The 16,554-nt window shown below is 61.2% G+C and overlaps 1 protein-coding gene across 1 annotated transcript in view; it reads right to left on the bottom strand.

Moving 5' to 3' along the window:
* Dnah17 (dynein axonemal heavy chain 17) overlaps positions 1-16,554 on the bottom strand; it is a 104,502-nt gene that overhangs the window by 53,277 nt on the left and 34,671 nt on the right. Inside the window, exons 25-42 of the mRNA XM_076871592.2 lie at positions 13,965-14,213; positions 13,360-13,482; positions 12,432-12,779; positions 12,244-12,335; positions 11,847-11,973; positions 10,713-10,865; positions 9,197-9,322; positions 8,917-9,024; positions 8,026-8,157; positions 7,658-7,818; positions 7,063-7,219; positions 6,000-6,104; positions 3,319-3,476; positions 2,763-2,901; positions 2,358-2,585; positions 1,893-2,030; positions 875-1,007; positions 123-250 (exon numbers count right to left, since the gene is read on the bottom strand). Coding sequence (XP_076727707.2) covers positions 123-250; positions 875-1,007; positions 1,893-2,030; positions 2,358-2,585; positions 2,763-2,901; positions 3,319-3,476; positions 6,000-6,104; positions 7,063-7,219; positions 7,658-7,818; positions 8,026-8,157; positions 8,917-9,024; positions 9,197-9,322; positions 10,713-10,865; positions 11,847-11,973; positions 12,244-12,335; positions 12,432-12,779; positions 13,360-13,482; positions 13,965-14,213 — 2,805 coding nt within the window. The remainder of the gene's footprint in view (positions 1-122; positions 251-874; positions 1,008-1,892; positions 2,031-2,357; positions 2,586-2,762; positions 2,902-3,318; positions 3,477-5,999; positions 6,105-7,062; positions 7,220-7,657; positions 7,819-8,025; positions 8,158-8,916; positions 9,025-9,196; positions 9,323-10,712; positions 10,866-11,846; positions 11,974-12,243; positions 12,336-12,431; positions 12,780-13,359; positions 13,483-13,964; positions 14,214-16,554) is intronic.

The raw sequence follows: 16,554 nt of genomic DNA, 5'->3' as shown, positions 1-16,554 counted from the left end.
GACTAGGTGGCCTCGGTCCCTCGTGACTTTTGTGCCCATTCTGGGTCCCAGCCTTGGGCAGTGCTCAGTGTGCATGGCTGGCTGTCCTCATGGCCTCTCCTAAGTGGCCTGGGACAGTTCACCTTGTTGTCATCCATGACCGTGTTGAGAGACTCGATCCACATGGGGTCTATGTCCCCATCCAGGACAATCCACTTGGGGCCGTCATGAGTGATGTTGGCCAGGTCCCGCATGACGGTGGAGAACAGGCCTGCGAGGAGGTGGCCGGCTCACTCCCCGTCCCCTGCCCCAGGTGGCCTCCTGTCTGCCCTCCCCACCCCAGGTCCCGCTGTGCTCCCTCCACCTGCCGGGATTGGGAGGGCTTGTGGGGAGCGGGTACAGAGCCCCAGATGGTCCCAGCCCTGTCACTGTAGAGGTGTGGGCAGCACCCGAGGGGCAGAGTGGGCGAGAGGAGGAGGTGGGGAGGGCGCCAGGCCGAGTGGCTCCCAGCCTGGGAAGCAGGTCGAGGCTGAGGCGTGGGCAGTCCCTTTCTCCCTGGCTCTTCCACAGGCGCAGACCCCATGCAGCCGTGTCTGGGAGGAGCCCCTTTCCCAGAGCCCAGGGACAGAGGCATGGCCACCAAACAGCCTGCCTGTCCAGCCTCGGGCCCTCGCCTGGCCTGGGTTCTCTTTCTGCAGCTCCCTCCCCGCCTGGTGGTGGTCCACTGTCCTCACAGGCTCTTTCCCTGCCCCGAGAGTGGGAATCATCCCACTGGGCTCGAGCCTGACAGAGTCTCCGTGAACGGCACTGAGCCTGGTGACCAGCCCAGAGGACCAGGGCCGCCAGGCCGAGCTTCCCACCGCCCGCTGCTGAGGCCACAGCTCCCGTCAGTTACCGTCTTTCCATTCCCTGGTCGCTGGGTTGATGATGCCAAAGAGCTCGTCACAGGTGACGGCCTTGGGGTCCAGGTCCACAGCCACCGGCTTCCTCTTCATGTTCTGGTAGGTTTTGTTGAGGGACTTGAGGACCTGGCAAGGGCAGACGTCACTCAGGTGTGACTCGACACCCACTGCGCCCTCATCGGGGACACACGCAGCCTGTGCAAGGCAGCCTTCCTGTGACCAGAGGGGAGCTCCCTCGCTGCTCCTGGATTGCTCTGGAGTGGGGTGCGGGAGAGTCGGCAGCCCAGACAACGGCCGGGGTGGAGGTGGCCTGCGCACGGGTGCAGACCGCGAGAGCTCTCGGACCCTCGGACCCTGCTCAGGTCCAGAAAAACCCGCTTCATTTCCTCTTCCTTCTACAAGCAGTGCACGCTCACGGGGAAGCTCAGCAGAACAAGCAGCCTCCGGGGAGGAGACCACCCACCTTGGGCCCAGAAAGGAGACTCCGAGGCCCCCTGAGGGCCTCCCCCGTGTGTCCCTGTAGGTGCAGGCCCCGCCCTGAGGTCCCCCCATGTCATCAGTCTTTGGAAATGACTTTTAAATTCATTTTTATTTTTGCGACGCCAGGGATGGCACCCAGGGCCTGTGGGTGCGGAGGCCAGTGCTTTATCACATCCCAGCCCTAGAAACGAGTTTGACAGCCGCACACAGTTCATCCTGTGGGCACCCCGCTGACCACCGGCCTGGGTAGGACTTGCAGGGTCACCGACATTGGTGATGTCACCCTCCCCCTTGCCTGGGCAAGGAACAGGGGGTGGGGTAGGGCTGCGGGGGGGGGGGGGCAGGTGGCTGGAGTCAGCTGGGAGGGGCGGGTCCTCAGGACCAGGGCCGTGACTGTGCCCTCCTCCTTCCTGGCGCAGGCCCCTTGCCTTTGGGGCCGGGACACCACAATGCACTAGGCGGGGTCCCTGACCCTTGGGCCCAGCCCTCCCCGGCTGTGCGGCTGTGTCCCTGCAGGCCACAGGGGCAGACCTGGGACTTGCCGCTGCCCGCGTTCCCGATGACGAACACCGAGTGCCGGACTTGCAGCAGCTCCTCCAGCTGCACCACCTTCAGCACGAAGCTGTCCTCGGCCTGCAGCCGGAGCTCCACCACACTCTGCTTGATGATCTGCGGCGGAGAGCGGCTCAGCAGCCAAGGGGACACCAGAGGGGTGCCCGACCCCCACCGTGGGTGTGTTCGCCAGCTCTGCCGTTGAGGCTGCCGAGCCCCCTGCCCGAACCCCACCCTGCTCCTCCTCGACCTGGGCACTGAGAAAGGTGGGGCCTGCAGGGCCAGAGGGGCCAGGGGGCCACCCAGGGAGGCATGGGAGACACTCGGGCCACCCCCCCCCACCAGGGCTGTCTTTGCCAGGGATCTGCTGGCCAGCGTCCAGCAGGGAGAAGGGCCCGTCCAGGCGGCTCTCCAGGACAGGAGTGCCCAGGAGGGCCTACCTACCTTCTCAAAGTTCAGGTCTCGCTTCCGAGGCACGTCCAGAGCCGGGAAGAGGTCCCCGATCAGCCCCATGAACACGGGAAGGTCGTCGGTCACGATCTTGGGGATGTTGAAGTCCCTCAGCGCCCTCATGAGCACCTGGTCTTCTGCCCGGGCAGGGTCCCCCCTCTTCAGGGAGCCGGCCACCACCAGCACAGACTTGATGGCTCGCAAGCCCCAGTCGTAGTGATCCTGTGGGGGCAGGCGGCTGAGAATGCGCCTCCCCACGTGGCCAGCGGGTGCTGCCAGGCTCAGGGTGGCTCTGGGGCCAGTGTGGGGGGCAGGGCGGGGATGGAGGCCAGTGTGGCCCTGGGACACGTGGAACCCTCCCGGGGCCGTGGGTGAGCCCCAGGACCCCGGGGCACACACCTGCTTGGAGAGCAGCTCTTTGCACAGGGTGTAGAGTGTGATGAACTTCCTGGCCAGCAGGCGGGCCTCCAGGAAGCCCTCGGCCACCAGCATGATCTCACAGATCAGCTCAAAGTCGGGGACCACCATGGCGCAGGGCCTGGGGGGATGGCGTGGGCTTTGGGCTTCTCCTCCCACCCGACTCCTGCCCCACCTGCCCCTTCCCCTGGCAGAGCACACCTCCCCTTCCAGGCGGCCCACTGCGCTGGCCACCTTCTGGTGAGGAGCAGATCCCAGCCCCACCCTACCCACCTCTCCTCCCTGCCATGCCCTCTGCCCTCGCCCGATGCCCCAGGCCCTCACCACCCACTCTCCGGCTTCCTCCCGTAGATGGGCAGGTATCTCCCCTGGGACCTCCCGCCTCGGCAGGACCCACATTGGAGGAGGGCCTTTCCCACTGCCCATCTGCCAGGCCCCGACCTGCAGTCCCCATCGCCTCGCCCCAGCTCAGCCCTGCTCCTCCTCCACTGCCTCCTCAGCCCTGGGACGCTGCTCACCTTTCCCCAGGGTCACACACCTGAACAGGGCCTTCAGGTTCTCGGGCAGCTCTGTGCGTCCCGCGTACCCAGGGTTCATGGTGATGAAGATGCCGACCGAGGGGATCAATCTTATCATCTCTCCCAGGAAGTTAAACGTCTTTTTCTTGGCCCGAATTGCATCCTGGACACATTTTACCTAAATGGTTGGTGCACAGACACGTCAGCATGGCAGTGCCCTAATTTGCCTGTCACTTGGAGAAGTGTCATGCAGAATGTGACCTGAGGCAGCTCCTGTGGCTCAGCAAAGCTCCCTGGGGCGTCCAGGATGCTGTGGTCAGCAGCTTGCTCCTGGCCCTTGCCAAGTTCTGTTCCAGCCCCAGCCCTTCTTGAATCTGTTCCCTTGGGAGGTCCTTCAGTGGCCACCCCCTCTGTGTCACAGAGCCTCTGAGACCATCTGCTGCCGTTTACCAGGTTAAATCCAGAACTCCAGGGATCTGGTCTGCGTTTGGATTTTTGCAGAAACTGGAGAAGGTGGCTGCAAACCTCTGAGTCACCACTGGAGGGCACCCAACACCCATGGCTGAAGCCTCGCTCACCCCAGAGCAGAGAGAGCCTTTGCCAGGGGCACTGGGGCTTCGTCCCTGCGGTCAGCACAGTGGTCTCAGGTCTGGGAACACCTCGCCCAGCACCAAGCCCCTCCTGGCACTCTGTTCTTGTCCCTGCTTCTGTTTGTGCCTCCAAACACTCAGTACCTCAATCAGACTCTGCATAAATATTCTGGGGTTTGTCTGCCAACTTGGGCGAGGGGCGGGAACACTGCTCAATGCCCCGGGGGCCAGGGGAGGGTCCCCATGGAGGTGGCCAACCGTGCCATGGGTCAGGTCTGTGCTGCCCATGTTCTCTGCCGGATGGCCTCCAGCCTCAGAGCTTGGGCAAGTCAGTGTGGACACAGGAGCGGGGAGGAGGGAGCCTCTGCCTGCGTTCGACGGGGTGCAAAGACTTTAAAGGGCCCCTGTGCAGAGAGCTGGGGTCCACTGCCCTGAGTACGAGCCCCGAGCGGCCCGGCCCTCTTGTGCTGGGGTGTGGGGAGGGGTCTCAGCGCCCTGGCCCTCCTTGCTTCCCCATCCTTTTGGAATCTCAGCGTCGATCCTGGGGCTGGGGCTGGCCTCAGGTGGCCTCCTAGGGCGCAGTGGCTCTTGCATCCACAGCCTCAGGATCACTGGGGCTTCTGTTTATAATGTCTGTGGTCCGGAACCTTCCTCCACACTTGGGAGCCGGCCCAGGCAGCTGGGGCCACCCCAGGGACCAAGGCAGACGCACTCCCGCGGCCTTCACTCAAGACTGTTAGACACTAAAGAGCCACAAACATGGCAGGAGCCGAGTCCCCTTGTGCGGGGGGCCTTCGAGGGGCCAGCCCTGCTGACGAGCGCCTCCACCACCCCGCCTGACCACCCACCCAGGTTCTCAGGCGGGCGAGGCGGCTCCTCTGCCTTCCCGCTCGGCTCTGCGCAGGCACGCACCCCACTTAAGGAGGGCCAGTTTACAGTCTCGTGATGTGGCCATCGCCCTGGGTTCTCCCAACCCGCCTCGTCCCTCAGCGCCAAGGACACCAAGGGAAGAGCGCAATGTCCTCGTCCAGACGCCTGGAGAGAGCTAGAGGTCCCCATCACTGCCCCAAACCTGCAGTCACGCCCTCCGGAGACCCCTGAGGCCCAGGACCATCCCCCAGACCCCAGCCACCCAGCCACCCAGCCACCCGGGAAAGGCTGGCCCTCCCCATTGAGGGAGCAGCCTGGCCTCCCATCCTGGGCTGCCTCCTGGAGTGAACCCCCATCGAAGCTCGCCTGTGTGTTCCTGGTCCTTGGCCCGGCTTCATTTCACCGGCCAGAAGTTCTGGTCTCTGGCGTCGCCCTGATCCGAGGACCCTGCTTTCTGCCTCAGGCTCTGCACTTCCATCCTGTGCTTTCCCGGGGCATTCCCAAAACACCTGGCACATTCCTCCCTCCCTCCCTCCCTACTCCTCCTTCCCTGATAGGCTCTCAGCACACTTGTCTAACTAAGAAACTCCTGTGCACCCTTCAAAGCCCAGCTCCCTAATCCATTACTGCACGAAACCCTTTGTTCCTCTCCCGTTAGGTTGAGCTGTTGGCCCACGGCTGCCTCCATGTGCATTTTCAGTTTGGCTCAAAGGTGTCTCCCTGCATAGGTACAGAGAGCAGTGACCCTTAACATGATGCGTGACCATGGTGACCTACTCCCGTGACAGGAAGCAGAGTCTCAGTCAGTCACTGTCCAACTGTTCAAACAAGACAGGTGCCAGCTGTGACCAATGCAGCGTCTCCACCTCCCTTCCTTTTCTCTGGGTATAACCTGCCCATGTGGCAGGCGGGACAGGGACCGCTCTGATCTCAACTGCTGCCCGAGTGCAGAATCACCGGCCAGTTAAGAGCTGTGAACCTAGATTCCTGGCAGCTTCCTCTTCCAGTACCCCCGAGTGAAGGCCCCTGCATGTCCTTGGTCCTCTAGGCCAGGTCTGTTTACTGTGTCCACCTCCGCACGCCTAGGCAGGCTGTGGGTCTGGGGCCCAGGGTGGCCTTGGGCATCTTGCCACACCCGCCCCGAGGGCTGCACATCGGCAGGAGGGTCCCTCTGGCGGCTGAGAGGCCCAGCTGGCAGAGTGGCCAGCTACCCACCTGAGCAGAGCTGGGGCAGGGCCTACCTGCACAGCGATCACGGACAGGACTTCCACCGAGATCCGGTTGAACTCATCGAAGCAGCCCCAGGCTCCGGTCTGGGCCAGGCCCTTGTAGATGTTCCCACAGGACTAGAGGGCAGCAAGAGGCAGAGGGCAGGGCTGCAGGCCCCGCCACCACCACACAGGGCCAGGCTCAGCCTGGGGCCTCTGGAAGGCCACTCCCCACAACAGGCTCACGGGCAGAGGGCTGGGAGCCGCAGGGACATCCTGCACCCCGGCCCCCAGAGAGGGCGGCTTCCTGCGTCCCTCCCCAGAAGTACCACCGACTGGGATTCTGCTCTGCGTTGCCCCTGGTCCTGAGCTTCCTTCACTGTACGCAAGGAGGGGTCCCTCTGAGGCGGAGCAGGGCCCCAGCACTCCCAGGACTTCTCTGGACCTCTGGGTCACTCTGGCCCAGCTGGATCATCAGGGTGACTCTTGGGGACACTCACCCATGGGATTCTCCTCCTGGGGCACTTGACTTTCAATTTCACTTCTCTAGAACCTGGGAGGCTGATGACCACCTTGATGGTCAGCAGGGCCAGTGGACCCCTCCTCAGTCTCTGGATAGGGACTCCCAGAGGTGGGGCTCAGACACAATTGGGCAGGGGAGTCCTGACCACCGCCCACCTCCTCTTGCAAGAGGCTGCTGTGGCTGGGCAAAAACTGAGGCCCCCCTCTCCTGTTTGGCCCTTTGGGCTCTGATGAGACCCTGCAGTCTCCATGACCTATGGTCCTCCCCAGCTGGCCCCTGCTTCCACCCAGCATCCTGCACTGCACACCAAGAATGGGCTGCTCCTCTGGCAGCCTCTAACCTCTGCTAAGGCTGCCTCTGGGGACAGGGGCAGGATATTGGGTTTGTCAGCTCCGGGAGCCTCTTCCAACAGGCCACACAGGGGACGCTGTAGCACACAGGGCCCCCGGGGCCCCTAGGAGCCTCCTCCCAGGTCCTCACAGCTGCTGGGACCTTCAGAGCTGCCTGGGGGGCCGCTGGGACCTGGAGCCCTTCCTCGGCCCTAGTTGGGCACCTGTGGCCACGGCTGCCCACCTTGTAGTCCATCTGCTCGGAGCAGTTGAAGACGTACACCATGGTGCCCAGTGCTCGGCCCAGGTCCTTGGTCGTTTCTGTCTTGCCAGTGCCTGCAGGGCCCGCGGGGGCTCCGCCCATGATCAGATGCAGAGACTGTGTCAGCGTGATGTAGCACCTGCCGAAGACCCCATCCTCTCCTTGGGTGAGCCTGCTGTCCTGCCTCCCCTGGCGTGTGGTTTCAGCCAGCTGAGTGACAGCAGCACCTGCTCAGCCCCCGGGGGATGAAAGGGAGTGGACGGGAAGGACCTCGTGGAGCCGAGGTGCCAGGCCTTCCTGCAGATCTGGGGAGTGCCGTGCCCCGCGGACACCAAGCAGCTTCTGGTCCCAGTGAGTTTGCGAGGTACTCGATCCTCGACCAACTCACAAGGACTCACGGAACACAGCACCCACCTTGCAGGCCCTCAGAGAGGCCAGGTGACTCCCCCAAAGCCACACACCAAGGGTGCAGAGCCACAGTCGGGCACCTGGCAGCTGGTGGGTCTGCCTGAGTCAAGCCCAGCAGTGGGGAGCAGACGAGTGGCCGTGGGGCAGGGTGGTGGCCGCGGGCCCTCACCTGTCTGTGAGGGGGGTGATGACCAGCCGCGGCGTGTTGCCCAGGTACTCGTAGGAATACTGGATCTGGGCGTCGCAGATGTTGGCGAAGCAGTGTTTCTTCTCCTCATCCCAGCGGTGGCGGAGCTGCGATTGCCACGTGAAGGCCTGGGAGCTCTCCACCTGCAGGGAGCCAGCCCTCGGTCGGACCCTCCCGGCCATCTCCCCTCCAGACCCAGCCACCCTTGCCCTCGCTGCCCCGGCCGGCTCCGGCTCCGGTCGGCACTTGTGCTGCTGGCGAGCGAGCGGGCTGGGTGAGTCTCCGAGAGGGCTGGGCAGCAAGGACACCCCAGGAAGGCGCTGGGCCGCCCAGGGCACGGCTGAGCTTGCCTTGGCGACGATCATCTTGGCCACCACGTCCCGGGCGTGCACGTCAATGGTGCAGATGGTCATGATCTTCATCCTGTCGCCGGCGCTGAGGCTCCCGATGAGCAGCGTGATGAGCGCGTTCAGCTGGCTGATCTGCAGGGGGACCGGCACCTTCCCTGAGACCCACGTGGTGCCCACCAGCTGTAGGCAGGGCCACCCAGCCCCGCTAGTGTGTATATTTTTTGCGTATAAATACCACTGTATGCAACCCAGAACAGGAGGAGGCCGTGAGAAAACGTGGACAGTTGTATCGCTGTGACATGGGACTGTGGGTAAATTCCCTGTATTTTATTTTAAAAATCATCTGTAGTTTCTAAGTATCTAACCAAGAATCTTAAAAAAAAAAAAAAGTTGTGGGCTGGGACTGGGGCTCAGTGGCAGAGCGCTCACCTCGCACGTGCGAGGCCCTGGGTTCCTTCCCCAGCACCATGTGAATATAAGTAAACAAAATAAAGATATCATTGCGTCCATCTAGAACTAAAAATATTTTTATTTTTATTTTATTTATCTATTTTTTTAAAGAGAGAGAGTTAGAGAGAGAGAGAGAGAGAGAGAGAGAGAGAGAATTTTTTAATATTTATTTTTTAGTTTCAGCGGATACAACATCTTTGTTTGTATGTGGTGCTGAGGATCGAACCCGGGCCGCACGCATGCCAGGCCAGCTTGCTACCGCTTGAGCCACATCCCCAGCCCCCAAAATATTTTTAAAAAAAAAGTCTGCGGTAGCATCTGGCGATTTCCAGAGGAGCTACTGGGTCCTGCACTTCGGAGGTGGGACCCTGGGAGCTGGCCACTCTGACCCCTGTGTGTGACCTTGGGGGACAGTGGCCCTGGGGGCGGAGCCTGGCCCACCTGCTTCTTGTTGTAGTCTTTGATGGCGTTTTCATAGCCCTCCTCCAGCCTCGAGAACGCCAGGCCCACCTCGGTGGTCCACCAGATCTGGGTGCAGGTCAGCGCAATCTGGAAGCAGAGGGGCGTAGTGGCCCCGGTGAGCGCTGGAGCCTGCAGTTCATCAGGAACCACGCCACCCCCTGCTGGCTCTCTCCCCAGGAGCCGCCATCAGCCCAGGGGCTCAGTGCCTCAGAAACCCAGCCCTTAGGCACAGGCACAGGGCACCCTGCTGGGCCCAGACCTGGGCGGGGTAATCGAAGATCCACTGCTCCCTCGGCTTCTCCTCGTAGGTCACCACGGCTTCTGGAATTTCGTGTCGAAGGGTGGCACACATTCTGTCCAGCACTCGATTCAGCCAGACCTCCACCTGGGGACAGAAGCCACACTGACCTCACAGAGCCTTGAGCACATCAGTTCCAAGGATTTGATTTGGTGTAAAGAAAAAGAAAAACAAAGCCAAAAAGCAGCTGGTGCAGTGTCCTGTGCCTCTAGACCCAGCGGCTCAGGAGGCTGAGGAAGGAGGACTCCAAGTTTAAGGCCAGCCTCAGCAACTGAGTGAGAACCTGCCTCGAAGTGGAAACAGCTGGGGACAGAGCTCATGGTACACATTTGACTCACACACATGAAGCCCAGGTTACACACCCAAGGAAAGCAAAAAGAAAGGGCCATCTGTGCTCCTCCTCGTCCTGGGGTGGAAATGTCAAGGAGGCTACGGAGCACAAAACTGCCCACCTCAACCCCTGGCTGGCAGCCCGGCAGACTCTGACCCTGGCAAGCCCGCTGCACTGGCACCGAGGGCACGCGGACTGTTTCTAAGTCAGAGAACAGGCAGACAGCGAGGCGAAGCTTGCTCAGGGGCTGAGCGGAGCTGAGGTCCCCCGCCAGCCTAGGGGCTCTGCCTTGGTGCTGCTGCCTGCTGCCAAGGGATGTGGGGGCGGGAGGGACGGGCCACAGGACATGCCGTCCACAAGGCCTTTAGCAAGTCTTATTTGTATTTTGAAAGGTAAATGCTGTGGCTGAGGGTGCAGCTCAATGGGGGTGCTCCGCAGGCCTGAGGCCCTGGATTCCATTTCAGCACCAGAAAATCGGAACAGAGAAAGCACAAAATAACCCTTCACCCAACTGCTGCTGCGGGAAGAGTGCCCAAGGGGATCATGGGGCAGGCTTTCTGGTTGAGTGGTCAGTAATGGTCAGGTCCTTGTGGGGAGTAAGTGCCTGTGGGGTCGGGAACCTGCTCTGATTGGGGGATCTCTGCCCCGCCCTGCCCCGCCCAGCACTCCTGTGTCTCTCAGGACAGTGTCCTGCACAGGGGCCTGGGTACCTCATTTGGTCCTCTCCCCCTGGTCTGATGTGCCCCTGCGTTTTCCTAGGCCCGTGTCACAGTGCTCTCTGATTCTGATGGGCAGCTGGCAGGGAGCCTGGGGAAGGGACCAGCCAGCGCGTGGGTGGGAGAGGAGGACGACCCCAGGTTGCTCAGGTCCCCCAAACAGTGCAGCCAGTCCCCTTGGCAGGCGTGTGAACCTGCGATTCCGATGCCGTGTCCCCTTCAGCAGGGTCCCGTGACATTGAGCAGCCTCTCTCCTCACGGCTCTCCTCATGGTGGTGGGAAAGGCTGCGCTGGGAACTCTCAGGAGCCCCCAGCATTTTCCCAGGGGGGCAGGAGAGGGGCAGGAGAGGGGCAGGGCGTCCCTCCTCCAGGTGAGGCGGGGCCTGCTGCCACACTGCAGCCAGGTCCCGCCTTGGAAGCTGTCACTCACCTGCCCCGAGAGGTCACTCTCCTGGTCAAAGTCCACATACTCGTCCTCCTTGCTGTACATCCCTAGGCCCACTTTCAGGGGCTTCTCGTCAGCACCCAGTCGGAACTTGAGCTTACACAGGCTGTCGAAGAGCTTGGACAGGTGGCGGCTCACCTGGGGCGGAGGGGACCTAGACTGGTCAGCGGAGGGGCAGTGCCCCAGGCCCAGACTCTCCTGGGGCAGTTTTAAGGTCTCTACCCCTTCCCCTCCCTCCCCCCTCCCCCCTTCCTCCCTCCCCCCTCCCCCCTTCCTCCCCCTCCCTCCCTCCCCTCCCCCTCTCTCCCTCCCTCCCCTCCCCCTCTCTTCCTTCCTCCCCTCCCCTCTCTTCCTCCCTCCCTCCCCTCTCCCTCCCTCCCCTCCCCCTCTCTTCCTTCCTCCCCTCCCCTCTCTTCCTCCCTCCCTCCCCTCTCCCTCCCTCCCCTCCCCCTCTCTTCCTTCCTCCCCTCCCCCTCTCTTCCTTCTTCCCCTCCCCCTCTCTTCCTTCCTCCCCTCCCCTCTCTTCTTCCCTCCCTCCCCTCTCCCTCTCTTCCTCCCTCCCATCCCTTCTCCCCTACCCTCTCCCTCCCTCCCTCCCTGCCTCCCCTCCCCCTCCCTCCCCTCTCCCTCCCTCCCTCCCTCCCTCCCTCCCCCTCCCTCCCTCCTTCCTCCTTCTTTCCCTCCTCCCCTTCCTTGGGCACACTCCCCCATCCTGGTCAAGGCTAACTAGCCGTGGCATGGCCACCTGGAGGAACCCTATGAAAACAGCTGCCAGGGAGGATGATAAGCCGGGTGGCGCAGTAGGCCCCCTGTGTGTGTCCCCAAACTTCAGGGCTGCGGTCAAGTGTGGTCACTTTTCTTTTGCCTAGTTAACGCCCCTCTCTCTCTCAGAGCCCTGGGAGACCTTCTTCCTGGCTCCCAGGGTGGTTATTAGGGCGGTGACGATGGCCGGTGAGCAGGTATCCTAGGCCACTGGCGTCACCCACTTTGCAGAACAGGCGAAGGAGGCCCCGAGGCAGATCAACTTGCCCAAAGCCACACAGGTGAGTACCGCCCAGGGGCTCCCAGACATTGTGCCCCTGGACGGTGGAGTCCAGGCCCCCTCCAGGCACTGCCTACCTCCACGGGGTCATTGCCGTTGGAGAGGATGTCCAGCAGGTCGGCCGAGGAGACAAAGTAGAACCGCGGGAAAGCCAGCCTTTTCGTCTCCAAGTATTCTGCCAACGCCTTCTCACACATGGCCAAGCTAGAGGAGCGGGGCGGGGACGAGGCTGGTGAGCGCGACTCGTGGGGTCCCACCAGCCCATGCCACGGCAGCTGGACCCATCCTGGAGCCGTGCAGCCTGTGGTTCTCACTTCCCTGCCGGCCCACCTCGGCCTGCCCAGACAGGAGGGCACCACCCCATCGCAGGGCCGTGGGCTCCCCCGGTGAAGGTGCTCACAACCCGTGCCCCTGCACCATCCCGACCGGAGCCTCTGCCACCAGTGCCCCTGGTCTGGCCGCCTGGGGACCCACCTCTTCTTCAGTGCCTCGAGTTTATCGTAGAGACCTGGCTTGTTGGTGGCTTCCACCACATTGGGAGTCTTCACTGCGTCCTCCATCAAGGCCTGGGAGGAGCAGGGACCAGCCAAGGTGTTAGGAGGCCCCGCGTGGCCCAGGTGGCCGCTCCTGGGGATGCCCTGGAGCGGGCAGGCTGGGCTCACCTTGAATTCCTTGTCGATGTCGTCAAAGCGGCTGGAGTCCTCTGGGAGCTGGGCCCGGATGTCTTCCGAGCCTATGAAGATGCTCTCCAGGTGGCTCCAGGTCCTTTGGACCTCAAACCAGATGGAGATGACCGAGTCTGCCGTGGACAGCTTCTGCTGCCAGCTGGTCACCTCCTTGAGGAAGTGGGACAGGTACTTGGACATCATCAGGTTCTGCAGCTGCACCTGGTTGTCCTCCAGCGTCTCCACCAGCACCTCGTCCGCCTTGAGCATCATGGTGCCCGTGCGCGGGTGCGGCTCATGCTCGAATTCCATGGTGGTCCACGTGCTGTCCAGGGCTCTCAGCACCTTTCAGGGGAACAGGACAAAGGGCACTGAGCGTGTGGCACGTGGACTCGTGGTTCCCAGGCCACGGCATGAGGCCAGGCGTTTGTGGTCAAGCCATTCACAGTCGCCATGAGGAGGGAGCACCCCGAGGCCCCCTCCTGCCACGGTGAAGGGACAGAGGCAATGTGGCTGTTCGCACCTGGGTGTCACTCTGCCTTAGGTGGGAAGGAGGAGGTGGACCTGAGGCTGAGTGAGGGAGGCTGGGCACAAGAGGCCACCCATGGTGAGTATGAGGACCCCACATCCAAGGGACGCCCCTCTGGCACTGGGTGATGTTGATTCAAAACCACGTTCAAGCAGGGGGCGCAAGGTCACGCTGACCTTCCCTGTGCTCCTTAAGAGCAGGAGATGAATGCCCAGGTGGAGGGCCCTCCCTGCCTCCTGCCCACGCCACTGCACACGGGGATTTTACGACATTTCTGTCATGACCGGGTGAGAGAGGGCTCCTGGACTCCCCGCGCTGCTGAGGCCTCTGGAGCTGGCGTGAGCGGGTCAGCGCAGGGTGCCAGGCAGAACCGGCGCTGCGGCAGTGGCTGCCCACCTTCTCCATGCCGGACTCCTTCACGGCCTTGTCCACGATGTTGCGGACCTCGTCCTCATAACTGTGCAGGTTCAGCTGCAGGAGGTCGGCCAGGGTCGTCTCTTCCGACATCTCGAACTTCACCTAGGGAAAAGCAGCCGTGCTCCGCCCAGGGGTCTCGCCCTCGGACACGCTTTGCTCAGCCCCTCTGCCCCTCGAGGCTCCAAGCCCCGCCTTCTTTCCGCGCGGAAGCATGTGACAGCAGAGTGCACCTAGGACTCCGAGTGTGACCTTGTCTGGAAACAGGGTCTTTGTGGGTGCGAGGATCCTGGAGACCCTAAGGGAGCTGTTCACCTGCTCCCCGAGCCCTGAGGACACGCATCCTACCGCGAGGATGGCTGCAAAACTTGCAGGGCCCAGTGCAGAACAGACCCGAGGAGCTCGCTGTTGGAAAACCACTGACTTTCAAGATGCTGAGAGCAGAGAGCTGAGTGCAGGGTCCCCAGGACTGCAGGACGCTGCCCTCCCCACAGCTGACCTCGGCAGCATCAGTCCCCAACCCCTTAGCCAAGCAGCTCAGGCCAGCTGCCAGGGGCCGTCCCTCCACCCCATGGCGACAGTGGTACCTGGGTGGCCTGCATGAGCTGCTGCCAGTGGCGATCGCGGATGGCGGGGTTCTGCAGCTCGCTCACAGCGCGCAGGGACGTGATGGTGTTTTTCACAGTGTTGTCCAGCCCCACGAAGGCATCCCAGGTTTTCATCTCCTTGTCCAGAGACCTTATGTCCTTGGCAAACTTCTTGCAGTCAATGTCCATCTGCTCCACGTTGATGTCTTTCCACTTGGTGGTCTTCCAGTCGTCAATGCAGGTGTTCACCTGCAATGGGGGCCTGGCTTCAGCTCCTCTCTCGAGGGACGCCCAGGAGGCACCTCCGTCACCTCCCTGCACTTGCTCTTAAGGAGCAAATTCCAGCAAAGATTTTTTTTTCTTTTTTTTTCTGTCTTTCAGCGTTGGGGATCGAACCAAGGGCCCTGCATCTGCCACAGAGCTGCGTCCCCAGCCTCCAGTAAGGAAAGCTTAGAACTAAAACCAGAGTTCTGAGAAGGACCATGTAACTTGCCTTGGCCAGGAAATGTGAGCCGTCCTGAACTTCAAGGCAGAAGGTCTTAATTGGCCATACTTGGCTTGGCGTTCTGTGCCTGCCTTGGCAATCACCAAAGTGCACCATTGATTCACAGCCTGGAATGCGGAGCCAGCTGGCCCTTGACAGACAGCTGCCCCAGGGACAGCTGCTTGGAATGAGGGTGTGGAGTTCACATGAATGAGAAATGTACTTTTGTTGTTTGATACATAGGGATTGGTAGGGCTGTTTGTTATTGCACAGTAACCTAGCCTATACTGACTGATGAAAATATCTTAGAAGAAAGTTCATTCTTGACAATACGAAACAAAATAAATAAAACCACCTGAAGAAAGCCCTACCAAGAGTGTTAACAGAAGATTATGAACCCTGCCTTCTGAAACTTGGGGTGGGTTGAAGTTGGCTATGAAGCTGGAAACCGCTAGTCAGTGGAATTAGAGATTGCTGACACGGGTGCCTGAGGCGGGAAGGTCCGGCTTGCCCCGCATCCATGTTCCTTGAAGGCCAAACTGGGACTGTCTGCAAGATGCTTGCCCTGAAGGCACCCAGTGCCAGCCCTCCTCCACCCAGGAGTCACGGCCTTCCCAGCGGGTTCAGGCTAGCGCTGCATCCTGTGGCTCATTATCTCTGGAGAACTAGTCTGACCGTTAATATTCACAGTCATCTCCTGGAGAGCGCCCCCTTGCTCTCCCCCTGGGCTGGAGGGCTTCATGATGGGACAGGGCAGTGTCCCTTTCTCGCTGGCAGCAGCGGCTCACGAGGGAGGAAGAGGCTTGAGGTCACTTAGTGGTGAAGGAGGGTCAAGGGGCCTGGATTCGCACCCTCTCTTTAGGCCTGATGGCCACAAAGTCCCTGACTCCAAGGACCCTCCTCTGTGTGCGAGGTATGCCGGCCTGCATGATGAGAATGGAGGCGCCTGCGACCATCGACTGTGGTGTTTGTCAAAAATGAAAGAAAGGAAGAGGCAGGGCAGGAGAGGGGTCTCCCTGGGGGATTCGCAGAGTTGACCCATCTCCTGTCCAGCCGCCTGTCGGAGGAGCGGAGGGTTAGGTGACTGATTCTAAAGCTCATCAGAAGGATGAGAGGAGAGCGCCAATACTTGTGAAAACAGCTGAGCAAAGAGGAAAGAGAATGGCGGAAGCCCACGCGCGTGTACGCGTATACACACGCGGAGAACACGCGGAGGCTAAGAGGCCTCCAGCTGGGCCGACTCCCTCACCTGCTGAGTCTTGCCTCACCGCGGCCTTCCTGCTGCCCATCAGCCCACAGAGCTGTCACAGGAGACCCCGCTTGGACCTGCTCCCGTGGCGGGTTTCCAGGCTCCTGCATGGCCTCTTTCCCCCCAAATACCACCCCTCCCCAGCCGCTCTAAATCCCCACTTCCCTGGCATCACATGAAAAAGGCTGTTTATGGTTTTTAACAAGTTGCCCGTTTCCCCAGTTCTCCCAAGATGGAGCAGCCCTGCGGAGGTCGCTGAGATGGGTTCCCATGGCAGGAGAGGGCAGGCCACTTCCCTGGCTGCTCTGTGGTGTGAGACCCAGAGAGCAGACGGGCAGCTTCTCCGCGGAAGGGCGGGGTGTTGAGAAAAAGGGTGGTGGACTTTACTGGAGTTTAATACGGGGAGCTCCAGGAAGGCTGAGGACGCAGGACATAGCATACAACCAAGTAGGGAAGAAGTCCCCATGCCACCGCCGCTCCTGTGTGGCGGAGTGGCCTCTCGAGCACAGAGGGGTAAGGGAGTTCAGGGAACCACGCTGTTAGGAGGACTGAGGCACGTCTGGGGACAGACACCTAGAGATGAAGCACTCGCCTGGCTATAGATAGACTGTAGGAGAAAAGTCCTACAAGCTCATGAATTGACCCAGAAAGCACATTTGGACGGATCCAGGACCTATTCATGATGAACACTGAAAATACAGGGACCGAGAAGAACTTCCATGACTTAAGAATCACAGCTAAGGCCACACGTGATAGTACCGTGCTTTCCCTAAGGCTGGGAATTATGGAAGAACGTTTGAACCCATGACTCTTCTGCAACACAGCACAGGAAGTTCCAGACGCCACAAAAAGGCAAG

Source organism: Callospermophilus lateralis, chromosome 11 (assembly GCF_048772815.1).
Source record: "Callospermophilus lateralis isolate mCalLat2 chromosome 11, mCalLat2.hap1, whole genome shotgun sequence".
NCBI classification, from domain to species: domain Eukaryota; kingdom Metazoa; phylum Chordata; class Mammalia; order Rodentia; family Sciuridae; genus Callospermophilus; species Callospermophilus lateralis.
The sequence above is the reverse complement of the archived record's forward strand: the minus strand, read 5'-3'. Positions and strand labels throughout refer to the sequence as shown.